We start from the raw sequence: 27,337 nt of genomic DNA on the forward strand, positions 1-27,337 counted from the left end.
CACCTGCCCAGGAAACTAAGGATCTTGCTGTTCATCTTCATCACTGTGTCCTGCCTGCCCACCTGCCCAGGAAACTAAGGATCTTGCTGTTCATCTTCATCACTGTGTCCTCACGGTCAGGCCTTGAAAACCCAAGGGCCAGATGTGCACAACTGTATAACCAAGTGTATGCATTTAGATTGCTTACAGGATACGTTTATACCAGAGAAATAAAGAAATCCAATTGTTGTTGCTTCTTTTTTCAAGAAAATACAACTGGGGGGTTTCTGGTATACCCCCTGTGCGTCATGCATGCCACCCAGGGCAGAATCCTCCAGGGGAAACCATCGTCTGTCCTGGAGCTTGAGATTAGAGGAAGAGGGCGACTGGATTTGAAAGTGGGAGCTGGAGGAAAAGGGGTCTGAGAAGTGCTAACATAAGCACACGTGCAGAAAGTTGAGTGGCATTCCAAAAGCCAGTAACACAACACACCCACCGGGCATGGCTAGCTGTGCCCACAGCCCTCGGCAAGCTACCCCCCTGCGCCCCCCCCCCCTACGCCCCTCCTCTCAGAAAAAAATCCCCTGGGGTGTGCTTTTGATTTACCCGTGAACGGTTTAATTGGTTTAGAAAAGGAACAGTAAACGCCTGAGAGCAGGGACCTCAGCAAAACATCTTGAAGTTAAAAGTGGAAAAACAATCTTGGAGAGATTTTAATTACATCTGAGACAGTGCAGCCCCTCCCGGAGCACGACCTCCCGCCAAGACCCAGCTGCTGGGCGGCGGGTAGCGAATGAATGAACTAGGAAGGGCGGGTGGAGGAAAGGAGCGCATCGAAGCGGTTGGTTAGCTCCGGAGCCCCCACGACGTCACCAAAGTGGGGGACTAGGAGACTATAAAGCGCGCCAGGCGCCGGGACCTCAGTGCTCCAGCAGGTGTGCGGAGCTCCCGCCAGGGCGGACCCCGAGATCCTGGCGGGTGACAGCCCTAACATCGCCCCAACCATCTCAATCCTGCCAAAGTCTCAAACTCCTTGGACTAAGTGGCGCCCGTCCTCCCCATCACTTGCTGGCTCATCGCATCCCTTCGCCAGCCAGGGGAGCCGCTCGCACCTTCCCTGCGGCGCTTCCAGGGACCAGGAGGCGAAGAGCTTCAGGAGGCTCGGCTCGGGCTGGCCGCGGGTGAGTGGGCAGATCCAGGGCTCCAGACCCGCGGCGATGGCCTCTCTCCCCGCAGCCTGGAACTGGACGGCGGGCGCGGGAGGAGCTGGCGCTGGCGCCCGGAACCTGAGCGAAGCGCTCGCGGCGGGGGTGGCCGAGGCTGCGTGGCTGCAGCTGCTGGCCCGGGACGGCAACCTGTCCGCCTCGTCCTCCGCGCCGGGACTGCCCGCGACCTCCCCCGAGCCCTTGCAGCCCCGGGCCAACCTCACCAACCAGTTCGTGCAGCCGTCCTGGCGAATCGCGCTCTGGTCCCTCGCCTACAGCGTGGTGGTGGCCGTGGCGGTCTTCGGGAATCTCATCGTCATCTGGATCATCCTGGCCCACAAGCGCATGAGGACCGTCACCAACTACTTCCTCGTGAACCTGGCTTTCTCCGACGCCTCCATGGCCGCCTTCAACACCTTGGTCAACTTCATCTACGCGCTTCACAGTGAGTGGTACTTCGGCGCCAACTACTGTCGCTTCCAGAATTTCTTTCCCATCACGGCGGTGTTCGCCAGCATCTACTCTATGACGGCCATTTCGGTGGACAGGTGAGGAGGTAACAGGAAGGAAGGAGGGAGAAGGGAGAGGGGAGAGCGGGGTTGGGGGGATAAAGTTACAAAGGAAAACGGTGACAAGATGGGTTTGGTGATAAAAGGAACCAGTCTGGGAAGGAGTTCTTGGAGAAAGGAGGTCAGGGACCCATGTATAGTCAGTCCTGCAGGGGTGAACCAGTGTCTGTTTCTAAGGCTTCCCCCACTCACCCAACCCCTTGATCGGCACTGAGGGCATCTAGAGGGACAGAAGGAGGCCGATGAGGGAGATGAGAAAATCTGCCATTCCAGGTAGGACAAAGTCAGCTAGAAACAATACTAGCGAGTTTATCAAATGGCTTCAAACTACTGCCGCAGAACTTACATCCCTGTGAAATGAACTTTTGGGGCCTTCCATCTCTATGTTAGAGGAATGGACAGAGTCAACGTCTTCTCTAACTTCTGCTCTCTGGTTTGCGGGTCTACATCCCCACCCATCCATTCCCTATCTTTATGCCAAGGCCAACACCGGTTTGGCCTCCCAGTCATGGAGCATCCATCCATCCGAGGCTAGAAACCCCTTCCCAAAGATTGCCACCAGCCAGTGTCTCTGGCACAGGTTACTTCCAGTAGTCTGCGGAGACTGGGAGCGGGGTAAACCCTGTGCCTCAAACGTTACATCCAATCTTTCAGATAATGAGTAGCAAAGAGTTCAAGGAATAAATGGTTCGAGAACAGACGACAGCTGTCAGAGGGAAGGGGAGTTGGGTTGGGTAAAAAGGTGAAGGGATTCAGCAAAGGAAAAAACAAAGCAAAACTCAAAGACACAGACAGCCGAATGGTGACTAAGAGGGGTTAAGGGAGATAGAAGAGGGTGAAGGGGGTAGAAATGGTGATGGAAGGAGACTTGACTTGAGGTGGTGAACACAATACAATATACAGATGATGTGTTATACAACCGTCACCTGAAACCTATATAATTTTATTAAACAATGCCACCCCAATAAATTCAATAAAATTTTTTAAAAGAAATGAGACATACTAATTTATAGCTGTTTAAGGTAACTTTTACGTTGTTCCCTCTTCTACAGAGGAGATTCTGAGATGCTCAAACAAATTTAAAGAGCTGGATGGGCCTCCAACACTTGTTCTCATGTTTCAGTTTTAAGTGTTTCTGTGTGCATTTGCTTTCTTATATTGGACATCATGAAATATGCATGCCTGTGTTAGAACAATGGTAAGCTCCCACCTGTTATTGAAGCTGGTTACACTTTAATTCAACATTATGCTAAAAAATGGACCAGGCCAGTTGATTTCAGTCTCAGTTTTGTGATTGACAGCTGCATGGAATATACAGGGATGATTTCACTTTACCTGCAAGTCTCAATATTCTCACCGCTGGAAAGGAGCATTTTGTTTTTTACATTAACAAGACTGTTTCAAAATAAAATGAGGCTGTAATATCAATTCTTACTGCATTAAGCCACCAATTTAACACAAGTTCTTTCCATAAGTGTATCCTTTGTGTTTACTATTTTGAAATAGTGAGCACAAAGGTATTGATAACATCTTTAGACACTGTTTCGGATGCCAGACCCAGAGAGTTAAACTGAAGGAACAGTGGTTACTTGCCACTAAATAGGAGAAATAAGCACAAAATCACATATTTTTTTTTACTACCTCTGAAACTATCAATCATCCCTTTCCCCTTTACCTCTGATTTTCTACATGTGTCTCAACCCTTCATTTCAGGAGGGACAGAAATAAGAAGCAGCAGCAATATCAGCCCCAAATTGGGGAACAGGCAAAATTGCTTCAAGATAGAAATGAATGTTGCTTTGGTTTGAGCACCTTTCTTTTTTATTTTGTCTTTGTTTCTTCTTTTTTTTTTTTTTTTTGTCTTTTGTATTTCTTGCAAGCACATAATTTTTTAAAACAATATTTTTATTGATTTCAGAGAGGAAGGTAGAAGGAGAGAGAGATAGAAACATCAATGATTAGAGAAAGTCATTGATTAGCTGCATCCTGAACACCCCAAACTGGGGATCAAGCCCGCAACCCCGGCATCTGGGAATCGAACCCTGACCTCCTGGTTCATAGGTCAATGTTCAACCACTGAGCCACGCCAGCTGGGCACAAGCACATAATTTTTAATGTGATCAGGGGGAGAGGCATTAGCATATCATGTTAAGAAATTCTCACTATATTCTTTTTATTATTTGTAAATCAATGTACTTTATTTTTTTAATTCTTTATTGTTTAAAGTATTACATGAGTCTCCTTTGTCCCCCATTGACCTCTCCCCAGCCGCCCCCACCCCCCAGCACATGCCTTCAACCCCCTACTGTCTGTGTCCATTGGTTATGCTCATATGCATGCATACAAGTCCTTTGATTGATCTCTTACCCCCTCACCTCCCAACGCCCTGCCTTCCATCATAGGTTGGACAGTCTGTTCAATGCTTCTATGACTCTGGTCCTATTTTTGTTTCTCACTATATTCTTGAAATTTTATTAGTGCATCATGAAATTTGATGAAAATTTAGTGTATGTGAAATTGGTATTGAATGGCACATGTCATAAATGAATAAAAATGACAATGTTTTTATTATATTATCTGTTCTATTAATACTTTTCTAACATCTACATTCTCAATTAAGATATACATAATATTTATGAAAGATGTGTTATACATACATGTAAGATATATAGCATAAACAAGTCTTAAATTCTCATTTAGTTGAAGGAAGAACTTTGTCTAATTAAACTAGCGGTTCTCAATCTGTGGGTCGCGACCCCTTTGGCGGTCGAATGACCCTTTCACAGGGGTCGCCTAAGACCATCCTGCATATCAGATATTTACATTACAATTCATAACAGTAGCAACATTACAGTTATGAAGTAGCAACGAAAATAATTTTATGATTGGGTCACAACATGAGGAACTGTATTTAAAGGGCCAGAAGGGTGAGAACCACTGAATTAAACCCTGCAGTCATCACAACTTCTTAGGAGCCATAATAATGTAGAAGCACAGGAGAGCATTGGCCTGGGAATAGACTGCCTGCAGTGATTTGGATCTTGGCTCTACTGCATAATCCTGAGAAAGCTTAGCATCTTTTAGATGTTATATTTAATTGTTACATTTTAAAATGGCAAATTTAGGGATGGTGGTAGGAAAAGTGATTCTTCATTGTGAAATAATTCCTGTGTGTATGTGTGTGTGTGTGAATGTGCCATTCAATATATGGAGACATTAGAAAATAGGAAATATTTTCTTATATTTTCTAAGTACATTTTTAGTTTAAGTTAGAAAATCTAAGTAAACATAGAGTAAAGGACAATTTCTGGGCACATGGTCTAGTATTGATTGGAATATTTAATTACAGAATTTTGAAGGTGACATTCACTATTTCTTACCTGAAAACCTTAAGTAATGTAATACATTTTATTTTATAGTTCAAAAACATTAACAAAGATAGTAAAAAAAATTTACATTATTTAAACATAGGAACATACCTGACATGAATAATTATTTAAAAACATTTAATCTAACTGAACTAAATTATATTTTTATTTATTTATTTATCTATTTATTTATTTATTTTAAAATATATTTTTATTGAGTCCAGAGAGGAAGGGAGAGAGAGAGAGACTAAATTATCAATGATGGGAGCGAATCATTGGTCGGCTGCCTCCTGCACATCCCCTACTGGGGATCAGCCCAAAACCCAGGCATGTGCCCTTGACCGGAATCGAACTTGGTACCCTTTAGTCCACAGGCTGATGCTCTAGCTCAGCGGTTCTCAACCTGTGGGTTGTGACCCCTTTGGGGGTCGAACGACCCTTTCACAGGGGTCGCCTAAGACCATCGGGAAACACATATATAATTACATATTTTTTTGTGATTAATCACTTTGCTTTAATTATGTTCAATTTGTAACAATGAAAATACATTCTGCATATTAGATATTTACATTACGATTCATAACAGTAGCAAACTTACAGTTATGAAGTAACAATGAAAATAATTTTATAGTTGAGGGTCACCACAACATGAGGAACTGTATTAAAGGGTCGCGGCATTAGGAAGGTTGAGAACCACTGCTCTAGCCACTGAGCTAAACCAGCTAGGCCTAAGTTATATTTTTAGCCAAATAGATAAAAATCTATGTTATATACTACTCATTGTTTTCTTAATTTCTTCAGGAATATTATTTTTCATAAAGCTGTTATGCAACATATTCATAGGACCTCTATTTCTTTGAAATTTATTATGGGCAATTAAAAAATAGTTATAAAAATCATGAAGCCTGAATCTCACTCCAAGTGATCTCTTACACTTTCATGGGTTTGTTTTTCAGTTTTGAATAGAGACCTTCAATTTATTCTCTTATCTAATTGGTTTTCTTCTGGATTATACGACATAACAATTTATACAACAACGTAGATGTTATAAATGAATGAAATTAGTTCAATGTATTGTGGTAAATGTTACAATGCTATACATATTATGGATATAAAAACTTTGGTCAATTTTTCCTATGTTTTAGGAAAGGTTACTTTTAGGAAATTTATGAATCACTGGTGCTTTCTACAATTTGTACTTCTTATTCAAAGATAGAAAAAAATCATGTTTGAATATAAGATCAATTTTCCCAAATCTCCAGACACATGTGTATAAATGTAGTAACATTAAAATGAATATTTTTTATTCCATAACCTTTACTTATAAACCATTTCTTGCTATTCCCCCAATTATTTCAAAGACTCCCTAGGGAGGTGTGACAAGAGTGTATCAATAGGCAATTTAGCACTTCCATTCTCCTCACCACACTCTGGCCAGAGAGAAGAGAAGAGAACAGAGGAGAAGAGGAAAGGAGAAGAGAGTCGGGGAGGGAATCGGTAGGGAGGGGAGGAGAGGCGAGCAATGCCAACACTCTGGTACAGAACATGACGGTTTCTTGGGAGGAAGAAGCCATGTCTGCCCAGCCTGAGTTGCTCAGTGGTTGAGTGTCAACCTATGAACCAGGAGGTCACGGTTCAATTCCTGGTCAGGGCACATGCCCGGTTTTGCAGGCTTGATTCCTGGTGTGGGACATGCAGGAGGAAGCCAAGAAATAATTCTCTCTCATCATTGATGTTTCTATCTCTCCCTCTCCCTTCCTCTCAGATATCAATTGAAAAACCAAACAAACAAACAAACAAAAACCCCATGTCCTTCTCCAGATAGCTGTTTTGGCACATTGTTACACCCAAATCTGCAAAATTCCTAAGTTACAAACTTTGCCCTATGCCTGAAATATTGGTGATGTCTATCTGTGTTCCAAATAGAATTTGGGGAAAAAAAGAGTCTTGTCCCTTACCTTCGCTCCATTAACAATTTCTTAATGACCAAGTGTTCTTTCGTCTTCTACTTACGACTCTCACTTGCTGGGTCTCAGCTACGGACCATTTTTCCAGAACGATGAACTGCCCGTACCTCTTTTTCCCTGTGCCTCATCGCTCTAAGTATAAATCATTTTTATGAAGCTTGATCACTGGTACATTAAATAAATGCTGTAAAACAGACAACTGGGGTGTGCAGCCTCACGGCTTCATTAGACACAGGTGGAGCCATGCTAGACTCAGCGGGATCTCTAACACATGAGGAATTTTTGGACCAGGGGTTTAATAGTCTGATATAATTCTATATGTGCAATAAGGTTGATGTAGATTTGATTTGCTCTGAATCATGAGACTTCGGGTAATTTTATTTTCTTTTATATTTTTTCCTTTTCTAACTATGGTCAATGAAATGCACATTTTTACATAAAACCAAATAAAGTGTTAATTAAAGTTCTGAAGATGGACGGTGCTGATGATTGCACAGTACAAATGTCCCTACGGTGGTCTGTAAGAATTTATAGTAACTGGTCGTAGGCTATTGTCTGACCTTATTGCCTACTCAGCACTCCACCACTCTGCTCTACGATCATGGGCCCCCTCTGTTTCATCAACACATTAGGCATGTTTCCACCTCAGGGTCTTACATCTGTGTGAAACACTCATCCTCCAGGTGACCATGTTACTCATTCCCTGAACTATTTCTAGGCTCTGAATACTCTGTTTTAAATTGCTTTATTTTTTCTTTATCATATGTATCACCTTCTAAGATACTAAATAGCTAGTTCCTTGTTAATGTTTATTGGGTTTTTTTTGTGTATTTTATTTTGGTCTGTCTACCCATGTAAAGTCCATGAGAACAAAGAAGAAATACTATTATTTTTCATCTGTATTGTTCAAAGTATTACACATGTCCCCTTTTTTCCTCTATTGACCCCTCTCTCCCAGCCCCACCCTCCACCCCAGCCACCATTACCTTATTGTCTATGGCCTTGGGTTATGCATATATGCATACAAGTTCTTTGGTTGATCTCTTCCCATGCACCTCCCCACCCTTCCTTCCCTCTGAGATTCATCACCCCTGTCTTCCCTCTGAGATTCGTCAGTCTGGTCCATGCTTCTGTATCTCTAGATAGACCTTGTTCATCAATTTATTTTGCTCATTAGAATCCATATATGAGTGAGATCATGTGATACACATCTTTCACTGACTGGCTTATTTTGCGTAGCATAATACTCTCCAAGTCCCTCCATGCTGTCTCAAAGGGTAAGAGATCCTTCTTTTTTACTGTTAGAATAAAAGTATATTACATTTGTAGGTTTGTTATAAGAGGACAGAGAAGTTATTCATACAAAGGAATGAATAGTTATCTTTTCATTTCTCAGGGTAGCTCATGTGTCCTGATTACTATCTAAAACAGTAGCCTCATATCATTTTCTATCTACTTATTCTGCTTTATTTTTCTTCTATTTGCTATTATTTGTTTTGTTTACTACTAAATTCATAGCATCTAGGATAATGACTGCATATATTTGACACTCAATACAAATTGTTTTCCTATCATTTTCTATCATTGAATAATTTATATTCAAATTACCTTATTGAGATATCATGAAAATATAATTTAAAATTTTGAATTAGATATGAAAATAGCCTCTATTTTCCATCTTTATTTTCCAAGTGTAGAGGTTATCTACTATCTAATTTCTTCCATTAACAGTTAAATAAGCATTTATTCCATCACAACTTAAATACTCAAATATTTAGACATCCTCTGCTTGATGTACACCATCATCTCTATGAGTTTAAGGATAATACAATGGAACTGCTACCTGCCACTATTTACTTCAGGAAAAAGTTTTACCTGATGTAGAGCCACATTAGACAAAATTGAAAGCAATTAACTCCTACTTTCCCCAAAGAACTTACAGTCTCCAACTGTAACATTAAATATTTTTATTTAATCACTGACTCACTCAGAACAAGTTGTCCTAATTAAAGTTGCATAGATCTCATTACTCATTGCTTTCATACAGGAATTTGTTTTAAAAAGGAGAGAATTAGAAGAGAAATAACCTATACTATAACTCTAGTGCCCCAATGGACTAGGTTTCTGTTGAAGAGCTAGAGACAATATCAAAAGAAGCTTTTTAAATTCTTACATCAGAATTTTGGCATAAGCTTATTTCTCTTTCCATGCCAATCACAAATACCAAAGGACCACTTAAAATAAGTTATTTTTTGTTTGCTTTTGTTTCAAGCTTATCACTATAGCTGGGTTTTTGTTGTTGTTTGTTTGTTGTTGTTTTTGTCATAAGTGTTAATTTCATGTTATTTGGCATAGTTTAGGATAATTTAGATTGTCTACTGTGCTTGACATTGTCTATCTCTTTGTATACATTGTGTCATTTAATGTCATTTTTACCTTCTAATCATACTCTATGTTTTGTTCATTATTCCCATTTAGCAATTTAAAAATTAATATACTAGTATGTGTTGAAATTCTCATTTGTAAACAAACATTCAATAACCATTTGTAATCACTATTCAACAATCATTTGACTACTACAGATACTTTTTAAGTGCCAAAGAACATAGAGAAGAATAAAATCAGTATCTCCAACAAGCTAAAATCAAAGTAAGTGCATAATGTGCTGGAGCTCTGAGGAGATAAAAATTAACTGGATGTAGAGAAGGGAAAGAATTCACAGTGAACATTTTGTAATCTGCGTAGAGCTTAGTTGTGGAACTTTAGAATAAGGTGTGAGCAAGGGGAAAGTCATTTCAGTCAGGAAACTAGCATGTGAAAAACATGAAATTGTGAAAGGATATTTGATCCGGGTGCTTTCCCTCTTTTCAGTTGGGATCCATTCTCTACCTATTGCACTCTTTTTTCCTCCCCCTCCCCACCTGGCTATTTCTATGGACTAACTGCATGGATGGGGTCCCTTGCTGTCTGGCCTCTTCTTGGCTTTGCCTAATGGGAGACACCTGGAAGCGGTAGGAGGAAGAGAGAATAACTTTAGGATATATGAACCACACCCTCTTTTCAGAATTGCTGCAAATTTGCTAAAGCCCAATTGTAGCCATATCTTGTGTCAAGAGCTTCTCTCCTAAGGCTTCACCTCCTCACTTCTGATTATAGGATTCTTTCATCCTTCAGGCCCGGGGTGAGGGACACCCACTCTTTGCTATTGCTAATCCTAGGAACGTTCATTTCAACTTGGTGTCCTTTCATCATTTGAAAATGGGGCTTTCAAATGGCTTCTTTATTGAATTTTACAAATGACCTATTTATTAAGCTCTCTTCAGTTTCTCATTTGAGTGTGCCTTGTTTTCCCTGGAGCTCTGACTTGTGCATTATAGTCAGCTTGAGGAAAGGGTAAGATATTTAGTGTCACTATAGTAAAGGGTGTGCAGAATTGCAGTTAATCCTGTTGGAAGTGAAGAAACAGTAAAATATTTTAGAATGAGAATTTTGAAGACTATGTGAAGAAAGTTAGAAAAGAGTAGCATCAAAGAAACCCACAATGATGGTGTTCTAGTAGTCCAGGCATTGATAGTTGGAAGGGAAGTAAAGAACGTAATGGGTAATGTCAGAAATTGGGCTGATATTATTTATGACCGTACAAAGGAAATGAAAAGAGAAGAGGTTCAGAAAAACTCATATGTACATATGAATAATATTTACAATGATCATACTCAAGTAGTATTAGTTTTCCAAGAGTAAAAGAACTTATTTATGAAATACACATATTCTTATATACATTAGTAATAGTCATGTTTCTTCTGAAGTAATTCATACTGAAGGAGCGTAGATATAAAATTGTTTCCACTCACTTTCATAGAACTCAGTGCTGCTATTGGTTAAGAAAAATATCTGGCCCTAACCAGTTTGGCTCAGTGGATAGAGCGTCAGCCTGCGGACTGAAGGGTCCCAGGTTCGATTCCAGTCAAGGGCATGTACTTTGGTTGTGGGCACATCCCCAGTAGGGGGTGTGCAGGAGGCAGCTGATCGATGTTTCTCATCAATATTTCTAACTCTCTATCCCTCTCCCTTCCCTTCTGTAAAAAAAAATCAATAAAATATATTTAAAAATATATAAATATATATAAAAATATATATAAAAAAGGAAAATGTCTGCCAGAATTTGACTTGTAGTGCCAAATATAATATGTAGCTTTATTTAATCACATGCCTAGAAGGCGTATAAATAGGGAAGCCAAATCATGAAGTTGATGGAAGGGAATTTGGTCTCATACTATTTTCTATGTGAGTCACATTTGTAGTAATCTGCAAATTATACAGCTAAAATTACTTCAAACATATATAATTTTCAATACACTAGCTCGTCTTCATCAACCTGATTCCTGTCATAATTCTGATTATACTAGTAATTAGCTTTCAGACAACCTTTCTCTGATTAAGTTTGGAATCTCAAAGTCATGATGAAGTCTACTTTTTTCTATTTCAACAGTTCATTTGGAAGTTTATAGTCTTTTAATTCATAAAAAAAATTGCCACTCATTCTATTCCTGAGTACCTTTAACAACGGAGCCAAAAAAAAAAATCTTAATACCACTGAAGACAATCCATATACCCTTGGAGCCTTGGAGAGTATATGTGATTCATCTTTCTCCAGAAACTGAGCTCTACCCTCTATAGTGATATCAAACTGCTCTAATATTTGTTCTATATTATAGCACTCCATATATTTGACTAAAACTAGCAAGTGTCCTGAGATTCTTCTGTTTAAAATTTTCACTTTCTTTACCCATTTATTATTATATAACATTTCCATCAATCTTACCTGAGGGTTTTTTTAGCTGTTATTCTCTCTAAATCCACTTTGGGCAACATCTTGAATTCTTTCTTCATCTAAAAACTGTTCCCCTTACAAAATGAAGTAAAATTGATTTACCTTTATTTTCTATTGCCCTGAAAAAGGGCTTTGTATGCATATTACCTTATATACAAATAGAATATCATGTACAGTTATGCATACTGCACACTGTTATTTATAGTAATTTGTTTTATCTTTACAAAACATTGAATACTGGAAATACTTATAGTGAATGTGAACTTTAAATACATTTTTATAAAGGTATTACTTCCACAAAGATAATCTGCCAAGAGTTTTAAAAGATTTCCATTGGAAATTAATATCTTAACAAAATTAAGTATTCAATATATGATTGACTTTGTGAAAGCAGGGCTTTGGAAATGGTATATACAAGGTTATATAACATATCATATCATTAATTTCCTGACACAGTATAGAAATGATACAGGTAGTAAATTATGCTACAAAAAAAGTAACTTAAAATTTTATAATACTGGTATACCTGAATAAAATAACCTATTATATTCTGATTTTTAAATTATTTATCATCAGAGATAGTACAGGAAGCATAAAATAGTCTTTAGCAGTAAGTTTTATATTGTCAACATAGAAAACCACTTATAAATCTGTGTCTGAAATTTTGTGGAGAAACTGTTTTATGTAATGTTTATCAATAAGATAGAATTTTTTATATAAATAGTTTTAAGGTTGCTATAAATAATTAGAATTTAAAGTTTAAATGGTTTCTATATAAGGCTCTTAGAACAGTATCTAATACATAGTAAACATTTAATGTGCTAGCAGTTATTGCTTTTGTTGTTAAAAAAGAAAATCTAAGTTGATATTGACTATATTATATTGATGAAGCCATCCTTAATACCTACATCTCCAGCTCATTTGATTCTTCTGCTTTTCTCTTCCTCTGGGTTATAGAAAAGCTGGCCTTATTTTGTTCTTCAAATACCTCATGCTTTCTCTAACCTCAGGGCTTGCTGTTCCAGTTTCTCTTCTAATCCCACCTTCATTCTAATTAATTCTGGGAGGTCACAGAATGTCTCTCCCATCATTTCAACCTATACCTCAGATTAGGTCAAATTCTCTATTTTAAGCTTTATAATTACTAATATATGTCTTTATAATATCACAGTGTACACAGTGGGAACAATTTTATTCAGGAGAATTTCTAAAGTATTAAACAAGACAGAGTTGCCTGATGATGAGATGGGGAACTGGGCTAAATTTCTCAAAGGTTATAAGTGACAGGATTACTGATGGTGCATGTACTGTTTTAGGAAATGACAGAATAACAGGTTAGTATAACAAAAAAAGAAAGCCAGGTTTGGGACCATCAGGATGAAAAAAATGGTGATCTAGTTTTTCCTCCCCTGAACATGTAAATCCAATAAAATTGTGAAATCTGAAATGCTTTCTATAATTGGCTTTTTTGTGGAAATCACATGACAGTACAATTATCTATCCAGGTTTATACTGGGTGAGATGAATGTATGTTATATATATTCAAAAATGAAAACAGAGGGCACCAAATAGGTCAGGGAGCAGGTTTTAGAAATCAGAGGGGCGTGTGCTGAACTCACACAGTCATTACACTAAAACTCCAAGGAAGTTTACCTAATATTGAAGAGGTAATGTTGTCCCAAACAACAATCCTATCTAATAAAGAGGTAATATGCAAATTGACCATCACTCCAACACACAAGATGGCCAGCCCCATGTGGTAAGAGATGGCTGCCACAAGATGGCCAGCAGGGGAGGGCAGTTGTGGGTGATTAGGCCTGCAGGGGAGGGCAGTTAGAAGGGACCAGGCCTGAAAGGGAGGGCAGTTGGGGGTGATCAGGCCTGCAGGGGAGGGCAGTTAGGGGTAACCGGACCTGCAGGGGAGGGCAGTTGGGGGTGATTGGGCCAGCAGGGGAGGGCAGTTGGGGGCGACCAGGCTGGCAGGGGAACAGTTAGGCATAGATCAGGCTGGCAAGGGAGCAGTTAGGCGTTGATCAGGCTGGCAGGCAGAAGCGATTACGGGCAATCAGGCAGGCAGGCTGGCGAGCGGTTGGGAGCCAGCAGTCCTGGATTGTGAGAGGGATGTTCGACTGCCCGTTTAGGCCTGATCCCAGTGGGCAGTAGGACATCCCTCGAGGGGTCCCAGATTGGAGAGGGTGCAGGCTGGGCTGAGGGACACACACACCACCTGCGCATGAATTTTGTGCACCGAGCCTCTAGTTAGATAATAATTTCTTACCTATGTTCTGTCTATTTTAATAATATATTTCTTCTACATTAGACTCCGACTCCACAAGATTAGGAACAACATCTATTTTGTTTATCAACATAGCCAAAGTATGTCGCACAATCCTGAAAAAGTTGTTGGCATTTAAGAAATAGTTGAAAATAAATGCTTGATATTTAATAAATAAATATATAAATAGTTAAATAGATAAAATTAATTGCTAAATTTAAATTGAAAGCATATGCAATGAAAGTCTAATACTTTCACTATTTTGATAATTTATTCTTTAAATGTAATTTTCCTCAAATGCCAGTGTATACATTTTATTTATTCAAATAAAAAATTTTGAATAAATGAACAAGTGACTTCTTTTTTGCTGGATAATATTTTGAAGTCCCTGTTATATATGTACACTCATATGAATGTTTATATATAGGTTTATTTTCATAAATACTCATTCACTTCAAAATTCACTGACAATAATAATTCATTCATTCTTAAGTTAATTTAGAACTGTTATAGAAAAGTGCACAATAAAATTTGTCTAAAAATTGCAGGTTGAAGAAAGGTTGTATTTCTAGTGATTTGTCCAAGCAAAAAATGTTCTAGTACCATAGGCCAAAAGTTGAAATTTTATGGGTCATGAGCAACTGTTGCAACCAATCTTTATTTTGCATGGAAGTCAAACAGCAACTTATGTTTGTCATTTACAAGCTAAAACATTGCTGTGGCCAGAATCAAACTAGAAAACAGTAAAATCCATATCACTTCAGACAAATGTTCTTTGCATGGTTAATATAATCAAGTAATCATCTGAAGATAGCACTCTGTCTTCATTTTGAAATGTGTAGAAACAAGAAAAGATCCAGAGAGTTTAATAAAAATATTGTCAAAAAAAAGAATTATACAAGATACCAAGAACAATTAAAAAATGGAAAATGATCAGTTACTGAGTAAGTAAAGTTATATCAAAAATAGTATTCTGCAATATACCTCAAAGTAAAGAGAAAAGAACCCCTCAATTATATCAGAAGAATAGTAAGTGGTAAAGCAAAGTGGTCTAATAAAGTGGAAAGGAAAACTGATTTTTTAAAATGTCAATAAAAATATGAGCTTCCACTCTGCCCAGTGTTGGTCAGTGGTTAGCCCACACACCAAAGGGTCACAGATTTGATTCCTGGTCAAGCGCATGTACCTGGGCTGCAGGTTCGATCTGCAGTCCTGATCAGGGTAATGCAGGAGCCAACCAATCCATGTGTCTCTCTCACATCAATGTTTCTCTCCCCGCCCCCCCAATCCCTCCCTCCTACTCTCTCTAAAAATCAATGGAAAAAAATATCCTTGATGAGGATTAACAAAACAAAACAAAACAAAACAAAACAAAAAAACAAGCTTCCAATGGATGCATCCAAGAATTTCAGTTTCTATAAAAAGTGACTTTAAAACTATTTTAGATGATGTCCTAATTGGTACAATAAGAACCCAATCTTAGTTATTATACATGAAATAGTCATACTCAGGAGACTAACTTATTTGGGAGTCTGTTTGGTGAGGGAAGAATGGTAGTGAGAAGCTCAGAAAAACACCTAGGAAAAGCTAATGTGACCACTTCAAAGATATATATTTCTTTAAAGGAAGAAAAAAGTACTGAGTGAGTATTTGAGTGAGTTTATATCTGAGATTCTAACATTTCTTCTCAAGGTCCAGAGAATGTTTATCTGGATGAGCTTATGCAGCAATCTTCTTCATGCCTGCTGTTGAGCAGGTTATTATTACCGGAGAGAGCTACAGAATAGGGAATAATGCCACAATGGATTCCAAATCACTAATTTCAAATTGGTCTTCAGCAGTGCCTGGCAATTCTACCCACTACTTTGGCCAACTGATTCTTTCTGCAATATTTCAACATTTTTTTTTTTTTTTTTACTTTCCTCAGACTATTACCGTGTAGCAACACTCTATTTCAAGCATCAATCATCTCTCACCCAAAGCAAAACAACAGTCAGGTAACTCATTTCCCTACTTCCATTCTTTCCATCCTTCAGTCCATTCCCCAGACTAAAATCTGATTACTCTCTTTCCCTAATTGAATTGCATCAATTACTTTCCATGAGACAAAAATAAAATCTATAACCTGTATTACAAGTTTGTCTCAAACCATTTTCCCCCTTCACTTTCTGTGTTTCAATTACCCTTTCATTACTCAAGTGTATAATGCTTCTCTCACCCTGACTCATCATGTGGATTCCTAGGGCTGCTGTAACAAAGTACATAAACAGTGCCTCAGAACAACAGAAATCTATTGTCTCACGGTTCTGGAATGATGGTGTTGTCAGGGCCATGCTCCTTCTGAAAGCTGTAGGAAAATCCTTTCTTTCCTCTTCCAAGCCTCTGGGGATTTGCCGGCAGTCTTTGGAATTCCTTGGTTTGTAATGCATCACGCAGTCCTCCATCTTCACATGGCCTTCTCCATGTATTCCTGTTCCCAAATTTCTTCTTTGTACCAGTCACTGGATTAAGACTCACCTTCATGACTCATTTTAACTTCATTCCCTATATAACGACTCTCTTTCCCAGTAAGGTCACCTTCTCTGATACTGAGAGTTAGGATTTCAATGTATCTTTTTAAGGGGACACCATTCAAAACTTAAAAGCCAACCATTAACATAGGATTTCAATGTATCTTTTTAAGGGGACACCATTCAAAACTTAAAAGCCAACCATTAGCATAGGATTTTTTCACATAGTGCTTCTTCTCCAAGAAGTCTTCTTTGCAACTTCACCCTTCTGTCACCTTGCTTAGCCACCTGTCCAACTTTCAACGCAGAATGACTTTTCCTAGGGAAGATTGATTCACAATCCTAATATATAAAAACCCAGGGTCCGTAATGTCCAAAACGACCGAAGGCTCGACCGAATGCCAGGCTGTGCACGCAGCAGGCTCCGGTGGGCAGGGACTGGAGAGTGAGCTGAACTGCTGACCTCTCTGGGAGAGAGAGAGGCAGGGCTGATCAGTGGCTACCACGGCTGCTGGTGAGGCCCAGAGAGAATGAGAAGCAGGCTACAGATCAGACCCTGCTTCTTTCTCTTTCTGGGCCTAGCCAGCAGCCATGCCTCTCTCTCTCTCCGACAGATCAGCAGTTCAGCCCCTTCACCAGCAGCCTGGGGTGGCTGTTGATCAGCCCCACATATCTGATCAGTCCCAGAGATAGGCCCAGAGACGCTGACTGGCATAGAAACTGACCAATCAGAACGTAATCTAGGTGAACTGCGAAGGGAGAACCTAAGGTGGGGCCCGAGGAGGGGTTTTAAGGGCAACAGCTGTTTGGTGTAAGGTGTAAGAAAGCTGTTCAATTTTTTAATGACCGGTTTGGCAATATAGTGCATATGGCTGGCTATCAGTCCAGATACCGGGATTATGTAATTTTGTCTGCCAAGAGCACCTCCTCCTGCTGAAAAAGGCTTTCCCTCCCCATTTAAGCAAACCTATGCTATATAATCTATCCTATCTAATAAAAGAGAAACATGGTAATTGGCATACGACCGCTACCCTTCCCATTGGCTAATCAGGGCAATATGCAAATTAACTGTCAGCCAAGATGTTGGCCGGCAGCCAGGCAGCTTGAAACTAACATGAGGCTTGCTTGCTTCAGTGACGGAGGACTCCAACATTCCCTGCCTGCTGCTGCAGGCCTCTGAGCTGCAAGCAACTATGTACCAAACATAGAAGCTAAACAAAACCCCAGAAACCTGCCAGGCTTCAGCCAGCAGGATTGCAACATTGTAAGCAAAGGCCAGAAACCTACTTTCAGCAGCGGAGGCCTAAGAGCTGGAGCCAAGCCTCAAAGCTAAAGCTGGCCCAGAATAAAAAAGAAAAAAGAAAAAAAGTAGCGGTTGGGAGCTTCAGTCACCCCCAGCCTGAAAACAGCCCTCAGCTCCTCACCCAGATTGGCCAGGCACCCCAGTGGGGACCCCCACCCTGAAGGATGTGTGACCAGCTGCAAACAGCCATCATCCCCTTACCCAGGCTGGCCAGGCACCCCAGTGGGGACCCCCACCCTGATCCAGGACACCCTTCAGGGCAAAACAGCCGGCACCCACCCGTGCACCAGACCTCTACCCTATATAGTAAAAGGGTAATATGCCTCCCAGCACCAGGATCAGCGGAGCCGAGAGGCCTCCCGGCACCGGGATCAGCGTGACAGGGGGCAGCGCCCAAACCCCCTGATCACCCTGTGGCTCTGTGTGTGACAGGGGGCGGGGCTACAACCTCCCTATCCACCCTGCTCTGTTCGTGACAGGGGAAGGCGCCCCAAACCCCTGATCAGCCCTGCTCTGTGCCTGATAGGGGGGAGCTCCCCAACCCCCTGATCGCCCTGCGGCTCTGTGTGTGATGGAGCGGCGCCCCAACCGCCTGATCGGCCCTGCTCTGTGTGTGACAGGGTGCAGCGCCCCAACCCACACCCCCCCACGGGCCCTGCTCTGTGTGTGATGGGGTAGAGCCATAACCTCCCCATCAGCCCTGCCCTGAGTGTGAGAGTGGTGGCGCCCCAACCCCCTGATCGGCCCTGCTCTGTGAGTGATAGAGGCCCTGCTCTGTGCGTGACAGGGGGTGGCTCTGCAACCTCCCCATCGACCCTGCCTTGAGTGTGACAGGGGACAGTGCCCCAACCCCCCAATTGGCCCTACCCTGAGCGTGACTGAGGGTGGCATCACAACCTCCTGATCGCCCTGCTCTGTGCATGACAGGGGGCGGTGCCCCAACTCCCCAATCGGCCCTGCTCTGAGCCCGACCAGGGGCTGTACCTAGGGATTGAGCCTGCCCTTTGCCACCCGGGAGCAGGCCTAAGCCAGCAGGTCATTATCTCCCAATGGGCCCCAGACTGCGAGAGGGCACAGCCCGGGCTGAGGGACCACCTCCCCGCCGAGTGCACAAATTTTTGTGCACCGGGCCTCTAGTCTATACTAATAAAAGGGTAATATGCTAATTAGACTGGATCAACCGGCCATCTTCCAGATGTCCAATTTCCTTCTGGACAAAGCCAAGGTGTTGGGGGCCAAGGAAGAGGCAGTTAGTGGCAATCAGGCTGGCAGGGGAGGGCAGTTGGGGCGAGATCAGGCCAGCAGGGGCTTAGGGGCAATCAGGTCAGTGGGGGAGGGCAGTTGGGAGCAAGATCAGGCCAGCAGCGGAGGGCAGTTAGGGGTGATCAGGCAGGCAGGCAGGTGAGCGGTTAGGAGCCAGCAGTCTGAGATTGTGAGAGTGATGTCTGACTGCCAGTTTAGGCCCGATCCTTGTGGGACATTCCCCAAAGGGTCCCCCATTGGAAAGGGTGCAAGCTGGGCTGAGGGACAAACCCCCCACCCTCCCACCCTCCGTGCACGAATTTCATGCACTGGGCCACTAGTCTAAATATATTTTCTCAGTAAATGAATTCACATGATCATATATGCCTGGCCTTTGTAACACCATATCTGTAATTTCACATTTATTGGTGAGATTATTTAATTAATATCCTTCTACTTCAGTAGACTGTGAACTCTGCCATCTTTCCTTATGTTTGTATCACCACAGTGTTTGGAATACCACAGCAGGCATTCATTAAATGTTTGGCTGAATGAATAAGCAATAGCTCAGATCAGAAATGACAAAACTGTCAACTTGAAGTTTCAAAATTTCTACTTTTATTAAAGTGTTAGTGAGAACATAAATTGTTTCCATATAATATTCTACCTGTTAGGGAAATTTTCCTCCATCATTAGGCTAATTGTCTAAAAAAAATATATAAGAAATTTGCAGTTTATTTTGAATTATCCATGCTACAGTAGCTATACAGGACTCTAACCGTACTCATGTCACTCAATTTCTCTTTTTAGTCTCAAAAAATCAACTGTTTAAACATCCAAATTGTGTTCAGAAATTCCAGAGCAAAAGATTATAATAGAGTTTGAGAAATATTCAGTTCAGTAAAAGAAAATTTATTGATAATTGCTGTGGTTGACTCTGGAAACACCCAAAGGACAACAATTTAATACAATGAGAAATACTACGGTGAGTTATAATCAGCAATAATGGAAACAGAAATGCCCAACTACAATTATTGTCTTTATATGTTTGACTTTTATTTTTTATGTTGCACATGAATACTTTTGGATTCATAAGGCAAAATGCAACTTCTGATTCTTTGGAAGGCATCTAGCTCACATATATTTTTTCTCTCACAATTTCTTACCTAAATGGCTATATTCAAAGCCATAATCTGTATCTATATGGACTTTGAAGACTGGCAGAACTAGTTTAGAATTCCAGCTCTTACCATCTGAATCATTTTGAGAAATTTACTTAATTTTTTTAAGCCTCAGTTTTCTTTTCTGCTAAAAAAAAAAAAAAGATAATATTATTTTATTTACTGGATTAATCTAGATATTAAATATATATAAGGTGTGTAATTGTAATAAAATGCCTGGTAATGATTGACAATCAATAAATGTTGCTATTATCTTCATCAACATAAGCATGAGAAGTAAATTTTAAAGTTTTCATTTTACATTCTTTCTATGGTTTACTTTATCTTCTTAAACCAAGATACTGTTTTGATAATTGCTTATATATTCAACATGCACTTTTACCTATTGGCTGTCATATATAATAAATTAAGAATATTTCCTTTAAGTAAATTATAACAAAAGTTAATATTACAAATAGTATACAGATAAGTTCCAATATTCTACTGCAGATCAAACGCCTAATAATTACAAAAGCACAAAACAAACACAAATTAATTAATTATCCTTATTTTTATTCTTATTTTGAGGTATTTATTCTTAAAGTTAAAATGTTTTTGCTTAAGTAATACTAACTATCTGATAAAAGTGTTGCCTTTTAAAATTTGCATAAATCAGTATATGTTTGAGACACACAAAATGGCCAACAGTAAAAATAAAACCATTTAAATAATGTGATTTATAACTAGAAATGCAAAAATGTAATTAATTTGTTGTACATTATTTTTTTCTCTATTAGCCAAAATTTGGCAGTTAGCCATATTACGCAATTTAAAACCAGATTTTGATCCTTCCAGACATATTGTCACTATTTTACTAGGTGAATAAAACTTGAATTTGGTTACCATATTCAGAGATTTGACAACTTCTAAAAAACTACACTCTAAAAATCATATGTAATGTGTGATTTTTAGAGCCTCAAAGATATTTTTTTAAATATATTTCTTTATTGATTTCAGAGAGGAAGGGAGAGGGGGAGAGATAGAAGCATCAATGATGAGAGAGAATCATTGATCGGCTGCCTCCTGCATGCCCCTTACTGGGGATCGAGCCTGCAACCCAGGCATGTGCCCTTGGCTGGAATCGAACCAGGGACCCTTCAGTCCGCAGGCTGACGCTCTATCCACTGAGCCAAGCCGGCTAGGGCATCAAAGATATTTTTATAAAAAATTTATATATTTATGTTGATAGATACTATGAAAATTTTCATGATGCAGTATGAATTCAATTTTGGAGGTAGCAGGAAGGCATAACCTCAATCACACTTGATTTATTCATCTTTATTTGAATCCTGAACTTGTCTCTTCATGCTTTTAGATGGAAATGTTGATGATATCCTTTATAGGGGTTCTTCATCTTGATCAATCATGTAGGTATTACCCATATTGTCACTAGAATATCTTTTAAAAACTTAAACATATCAAAGAAAAAATGGAGGTCTTGAGGTACTGAATTCATTTTTTAAGCACTTATTACTCACATTTCCAATTCCATTCAGCAGACCTTTATGAATGCTGATAATGTGCGAGGCACAGCACCAAATAATCAAAGCTTTTAACTTACATTATTTTTATTGATCTTGTCTTCACCCATAAGAGGTGGATGTTCTTATTTCTATTTTTAAAATAATGAAGTTGAGGTTCAAAACGGTTTAGAAAAATGACAAAATAGGATTTGAACCAAATTTGTCTGATTCCAAAGACTAAGTTGTAGTTATTACTCTATGCTGCCTCTACCCAAGCAAAATCCTTATCAACTTGTTTACTAGAAGAGAAAGAACCCTGGCCACTGAAACTCCTTTGAAACTACTTTTTAAACTTCACTAACAAGAGATTGACAAAATGGTTTATTTGTTTTCATATAGGTATATGGCCATTATTGATCCCTTGAAACCCAGACTGTCTGCCACAGCAACCAAGATTGTCATTGGCAGCATTTGGATTCTAGCGTTTCTACTAGCCTTTCCTCAGTGTCTTTACTCCAAAACCAAAGTTATGCCGGGCCGTACTCTTTGCTATGTGCAATGGCCAGAAGGTCCCAAACAACATTTCACGTAAGTTAAGTTAGTTCTCTATTGTAATTTTCAATTCAATTTATTGAACAATTAAGGAACTGTAGGTTGGGAGCAACAATTAAACAGATAAGACATAGGTGTTTGCCTCAATGTCTCACATATTACTTGTGAAGACGGACACATACAAATACTAACATACATTATGACATGGTCACTAAGTTGGTGTAAATCATAAAGATTTATAATTGAAAAAATGTAATGTCTTCTGTATGGGACAGCTCTGGAGAATTTCCTAGAGGAGGTAATAAGCTCATTGGAGATGAAAGCAATACCCAGAGAAGGGGAGGGTTGTTATTGACTGAGAAATGAGTGAGAAGGGAGAAACTGGAGGCCAAAGGTGTTGATTGCTCTTTTAAGAAGCCTGGTTGAAAGGAAGGGGAGTCCTGGTAGGCTCTTGGTTGTGTTCCTTTGTTTTAACGTTAAAGAAATTTAAACACTAGGTTGAAAAGAAAATAGGAATGTTGTATGATAGAATTTGACATTTCATATTTTGGACCCACCTTAAAAAAGATGAAATACTGCTATTTGTGACAACATGGATGGGTCTTGAGAATATCGTTCTAAGTGAAATAAGTCATAAGGGAAAAAGTCAAGAACAATAGGATTTAACTCATATGTGGGATATAAAACTGAAAGCAACAAATGAACAATCAAGACAAAGAAATAAACAAAACCTCTTAGACACAGACAATAGTATGGTGCTGATCAGAGGGAAGGGAGGGTGGGGAAGTAGTAAAGGGTAAAGGGAGTAAAAAAAAAAACAAACACCAAAGTATTGAGAATATTAGCATACCAAACTCTGTAATTACTTTAAAGCCTCTTAAGAAAGAGGAAGCCAAACAAAAGTTTATACAAATTCTAATTCGACTGTTATATTATTGTTTACCTTCTATTCCTCCCTAATTGCCTCCTTATAATTTTGATTGAAGGCAATGAAATCCTAGAATTTTGTTTGATAATGTATAACATCATGACTAGGTTGTGACTGATACGTCTATATATTATTTACCAAATTAACAATGCAATGAAATGTTCCATGACTTTGGAAAAATACATGTAAATGTCTTTACCTGATTTTTAAAATCACTGTCAAATAGCTTGTGAATTCAATGTGGCTCACAGTATCACGTAACATTTTTTTTCATTTGGATGAAAAATAATTTATTTCAAGTATGAATGATGTCACTGAACATATAGAATAGTTTTACATAGGAGAAAATATCGTCAGTTGATTACTTTATTCTGCCCCATCTCTTTTATTCTGGCGATACGTTTAATTAGGTTAACCCACTACTTACCAAGCAGAGGAAAGGCATTTATCCTGACCCTCTAGGCAAGGAGGTGGGGATGGGGTGAGGTGTGGTTTAAATGAACACTGCAGCTCACCTATGTTTTTCATGTATAAAGTAAAGATGGATTGAAATCAACTGGTAGCATTTGGACAACTGTAGGCGACAATAGCTTGGTATGTTAATGAGTGTGAAATGAAGACTTAGAGAAAATGTGGAAATATTCTTTAGCATTTTAAATTATGATTTAAAATGGCATGAATTCAAAATCCCACTATTTCATCCCAATATGCTCTTCAGCATGTGAGTTTTGTTGTTGTTTTTTTTAATTTCAGGTACCATATTATTGTCATTATATTGGTGTACTGTTTCCCATTGCTTGTCATGGGCATCACATACACCATTGTTGGAATCACTCTCTGGGGAGGAGAGATCCCGGGAGACACCTGTGACAAGTATCATGAGCAGCTAAAGGCTAAAAGAAAGGTACTGTTACATATGATTTACCTCGCATTTGTGTAAGTTGTGGCACATCAGAGATCGAGAATACCTACCTATGGTATTTTAATACTGTATAATATCATTTGATGCTTTGCTTCTACTTTTATTTGTCTCATGTTTTCTTTCTTTTTATCCAATTTTTCTTTTGCTTTTTTTTTTATCTTCTATAAGCCACTGATCATGTGCAATTTCAGTCTGTGGTAGAATAGTCACTTCCCTACAGAAAGTCTTTTTAATTACCTTGTTCAGAGTATCCTCAATTACTCCACAAGAAACTTCTGAAATCTTACTTTAAGTGGAGTCCCATTTACTATATTTCTGAAGTTCTAGCTATGTTTCTCCTTTATGTAACAGAATCCTCTGATGCACTTTATAATTTTCCAGAAGCTTCTTTGATCCCAATAATGGCATCTCTTTTATATGTTATAATTTCCTAATATCCATTTACCTATCTCTCCTTCCCTACTTTCCTGACACCGTTCCTCACCCTTTCCCTCACCCCACATTTGATTTCTACATAGCCATCATGTATAGCTGATTAAAAGATGAGAGTTGCATTAATACTCTTCTACAACTTATTGGGTGACATTACTAAGCCAACTTCTGAATATTCACAAGATTATTCAACAGATATTCAAAGATTAAACAAGAAATGCTCCAAAATTATAATATTGACATTTACCAGGATTTTTAATTAAGATTTTATTCAGACTACCATTATGTGACTCAGTGAGTGAGATTTTTGATAAATTTGTAGAGTTAAAAAGAATCACAGTCATGTATTCCATCTCCCTCTCTCCAACTGATGTGTACCTAATGCAAATCTGAGAGATTTTTCCAAGGATAAGAGAGTCATGCTAATTATGCCAATTAGTATTTATTCAATTTATGATTCACTTATTTATATAGAACTACCTACTACATGGATACTTCCCTTAAAAAACTCTGAACATCTTAAAAATCTCTTACCTACAAACACTCACTTAACAACAATAAAATTAGGTTTTAAAAATTTAATGTAGAAAATGGATTACATTTTAGTACTAATATGTTTTTCTTCTGTTATTGACAAATAATGGTAGATAAGACTTACTTTCCGTTAATTTATTATGATCTCTAGTATTTGAAAACAAAAAGTATACATGATCTTTTCTACCTAATTTCAGCCTATAACACTTATTTTTTATTTTATTTCTCTTTTTTAAAAAAATCTTGAAAATGAAGTGCACAAACCACCACATTATGCTTTTAGCATCTAAAAAAGAATCTTAAACTAGGAGAATTTCAATAACTTGGTTGTCTTAAGTGAACAGTTTCTCTTTTGCAATTTCAACCTTCATTTCATAACATCCTACTCATATTGAAAGGTGATCTTTGGAGGGATATTTTCTTATAGCTATGTTTTAGGCAACATCACATAAAATAACTGATGTGATGTTCTACATATTTCAGAATAATTTCTGCCTTGCTATTACTCACTTAGTTTCCTGTCTTTTGTTTCTTATTGGTTTAGGCATCTTTTTTTTTTTCCTTAACAGTTTTCCCCTGTTCACTCCTAGAAAATTTTAAATAAGTCCAATAATTGTATATGATAGCTCCTTTTTCTTCATATACATGTAATATTTTTCTAGCAAGAAATTAAAATTTAATGAATGTTACTTTTTATTTTTGCACTGAGTCCCAGAAGGAACAAAAGCAAGAGAGGATACTCTGCCTTTGCCTCTGTATAACTTATAAAAGTAAGACATAAATATTTCCTTATGATTTCATTCTCTAATTTTAAAGTATAAATATCAACTTAAATGGAGAGTGTAATCCTTTTGGAATGTTCAAAAAATATAAAACATTTTAATTTTTCAGTCCATATGTCTTTCTCTCAGATTGTGTTCTAGGTTGAAATAATACAAAATGACATTTATGTTATGGACTTCCTATAATAAATTACCTTGTTCTTAGAATGCTTTCACAGTCACTTATTGGTATTACTGTGAGTATCTCAAAAGTAACACTGTTTTCCAAAAATTTTAAATTTCAGAATATAGCTAGCTCTCCTCTAAATTGCTTTTTTTAAAATCCGAAATTAAATATTGTCTGGTATGTTTGAAAGAGTTATTTCTAGTAATTGTGCTATATTTATACTTTAATATGTCTACTTAGGTCTAAGATATAGTAAGACCTTCTCTGAATGGGCCAGGTAATTATATACTGTCTCGTAGAAAATACATCTTTGAAGTTACAGATTTGACTTCAGAGATAAAATAAGAGAGTTATTGATTAAAATAGTGTAAATTCATTCTGACTGTTGGAAAAAACAACAATTCCATGAACAACACTGAGCCAACCTCCTAGCAATAAAAAATAGTGAATGTTGATTGAGCTCCCAAATACATATGAACTGAAATAAATAAAAATTTGTCAAATCACTGAGAAAATCTTTACAACTATTGAGAAGCATTGCTTCCATTATTCTTTCTCCTACAGTCTTTAGGAATTAGGCTTAATTTCAAATCTTATAGATTAAATTCTTTAAAGAACAGCCAGTAGAAATAAATTACATATCTATTATACAGAACCTTGCATGTCTAAAAAGTTTCAGAATAACAATCCCCACTTGATCTTTGCATAAGTTCTGCCAAAATATGTATTCTCTTTGAAAATAATACTAGTAGATCTAGCTAGCACTAAATATTAAAAAGATGAAATATTAGTCTTAAAAAATAAATTAATATCTCTAGAAATATTTCCTTATTATAAAAAAATGGACACATATGTAATACCCTTTGTAATACTTTAAGCAATAAAAAAATAAAAATTAAAAAATAAAAATAAAAAAAAATAAAAATAAAAATAAAATTAGTTTTTTGAAGAACCTAAAAGTCAATATTAAAATTCTATGGCTCCAAACAACTTACTAAGGTCTAGAAGGTAATCTATAGAATTGACTAACATTTGAGTTACATGTATAGTATACTTTCAAAAATGTTAGCAAGCACATTAATAAATTTT

At 38.3% G+C, this 27,337-nt stretch overlaps 1 protein-coding gene across 1 annotated transcript in view; it reads left to right on the top strand.

Moving 5' to 3' along the window:
• The first annotated feature begins 1,174 nt into the window (after positions 1-1,174).
• The window catches only part of TACR3 (tachykinin receptor 3), a 54,503-nt gene continuing 28,340 nt past the window's right edge, over positions 1,175-27,337 (top strand). Inside the window, exons 1-3 of the mRNA XM_036344390.1 lie at positions 1,175-1,732; positions 22,332-22,520; positions 24,166-24,316. Of these exons, the coding sequence (XP_036200283.1) occupies positions 1,197-1,732; positions 22,332-22,520; positions 24,166-24,316 (876 nt within the window). The 5' untranslated portion in view covers positions 1,175-1,196. The remainder of the gene's footprint in view (positions 1,733-22,331; positions 22,521-24,165; positions 24,317-27,337) is intronic.

This window comes from Myotis myotis, unplaced genomic scaffold (assembly GCF_014108235.1).
Source record: "Myotis myotis isolate mMyoMyo1 unplaced genomic scaffold, mMyoMyo1.p scaffold_m19_p_1, whole genome shotgun sequence".
Classification (NCBI taxonomy): Eukaryota; Metazoa; Chordata; class Mammalia; order Chiroptera; family Vespertilionidae; genus Myotis; species Myotis myotis.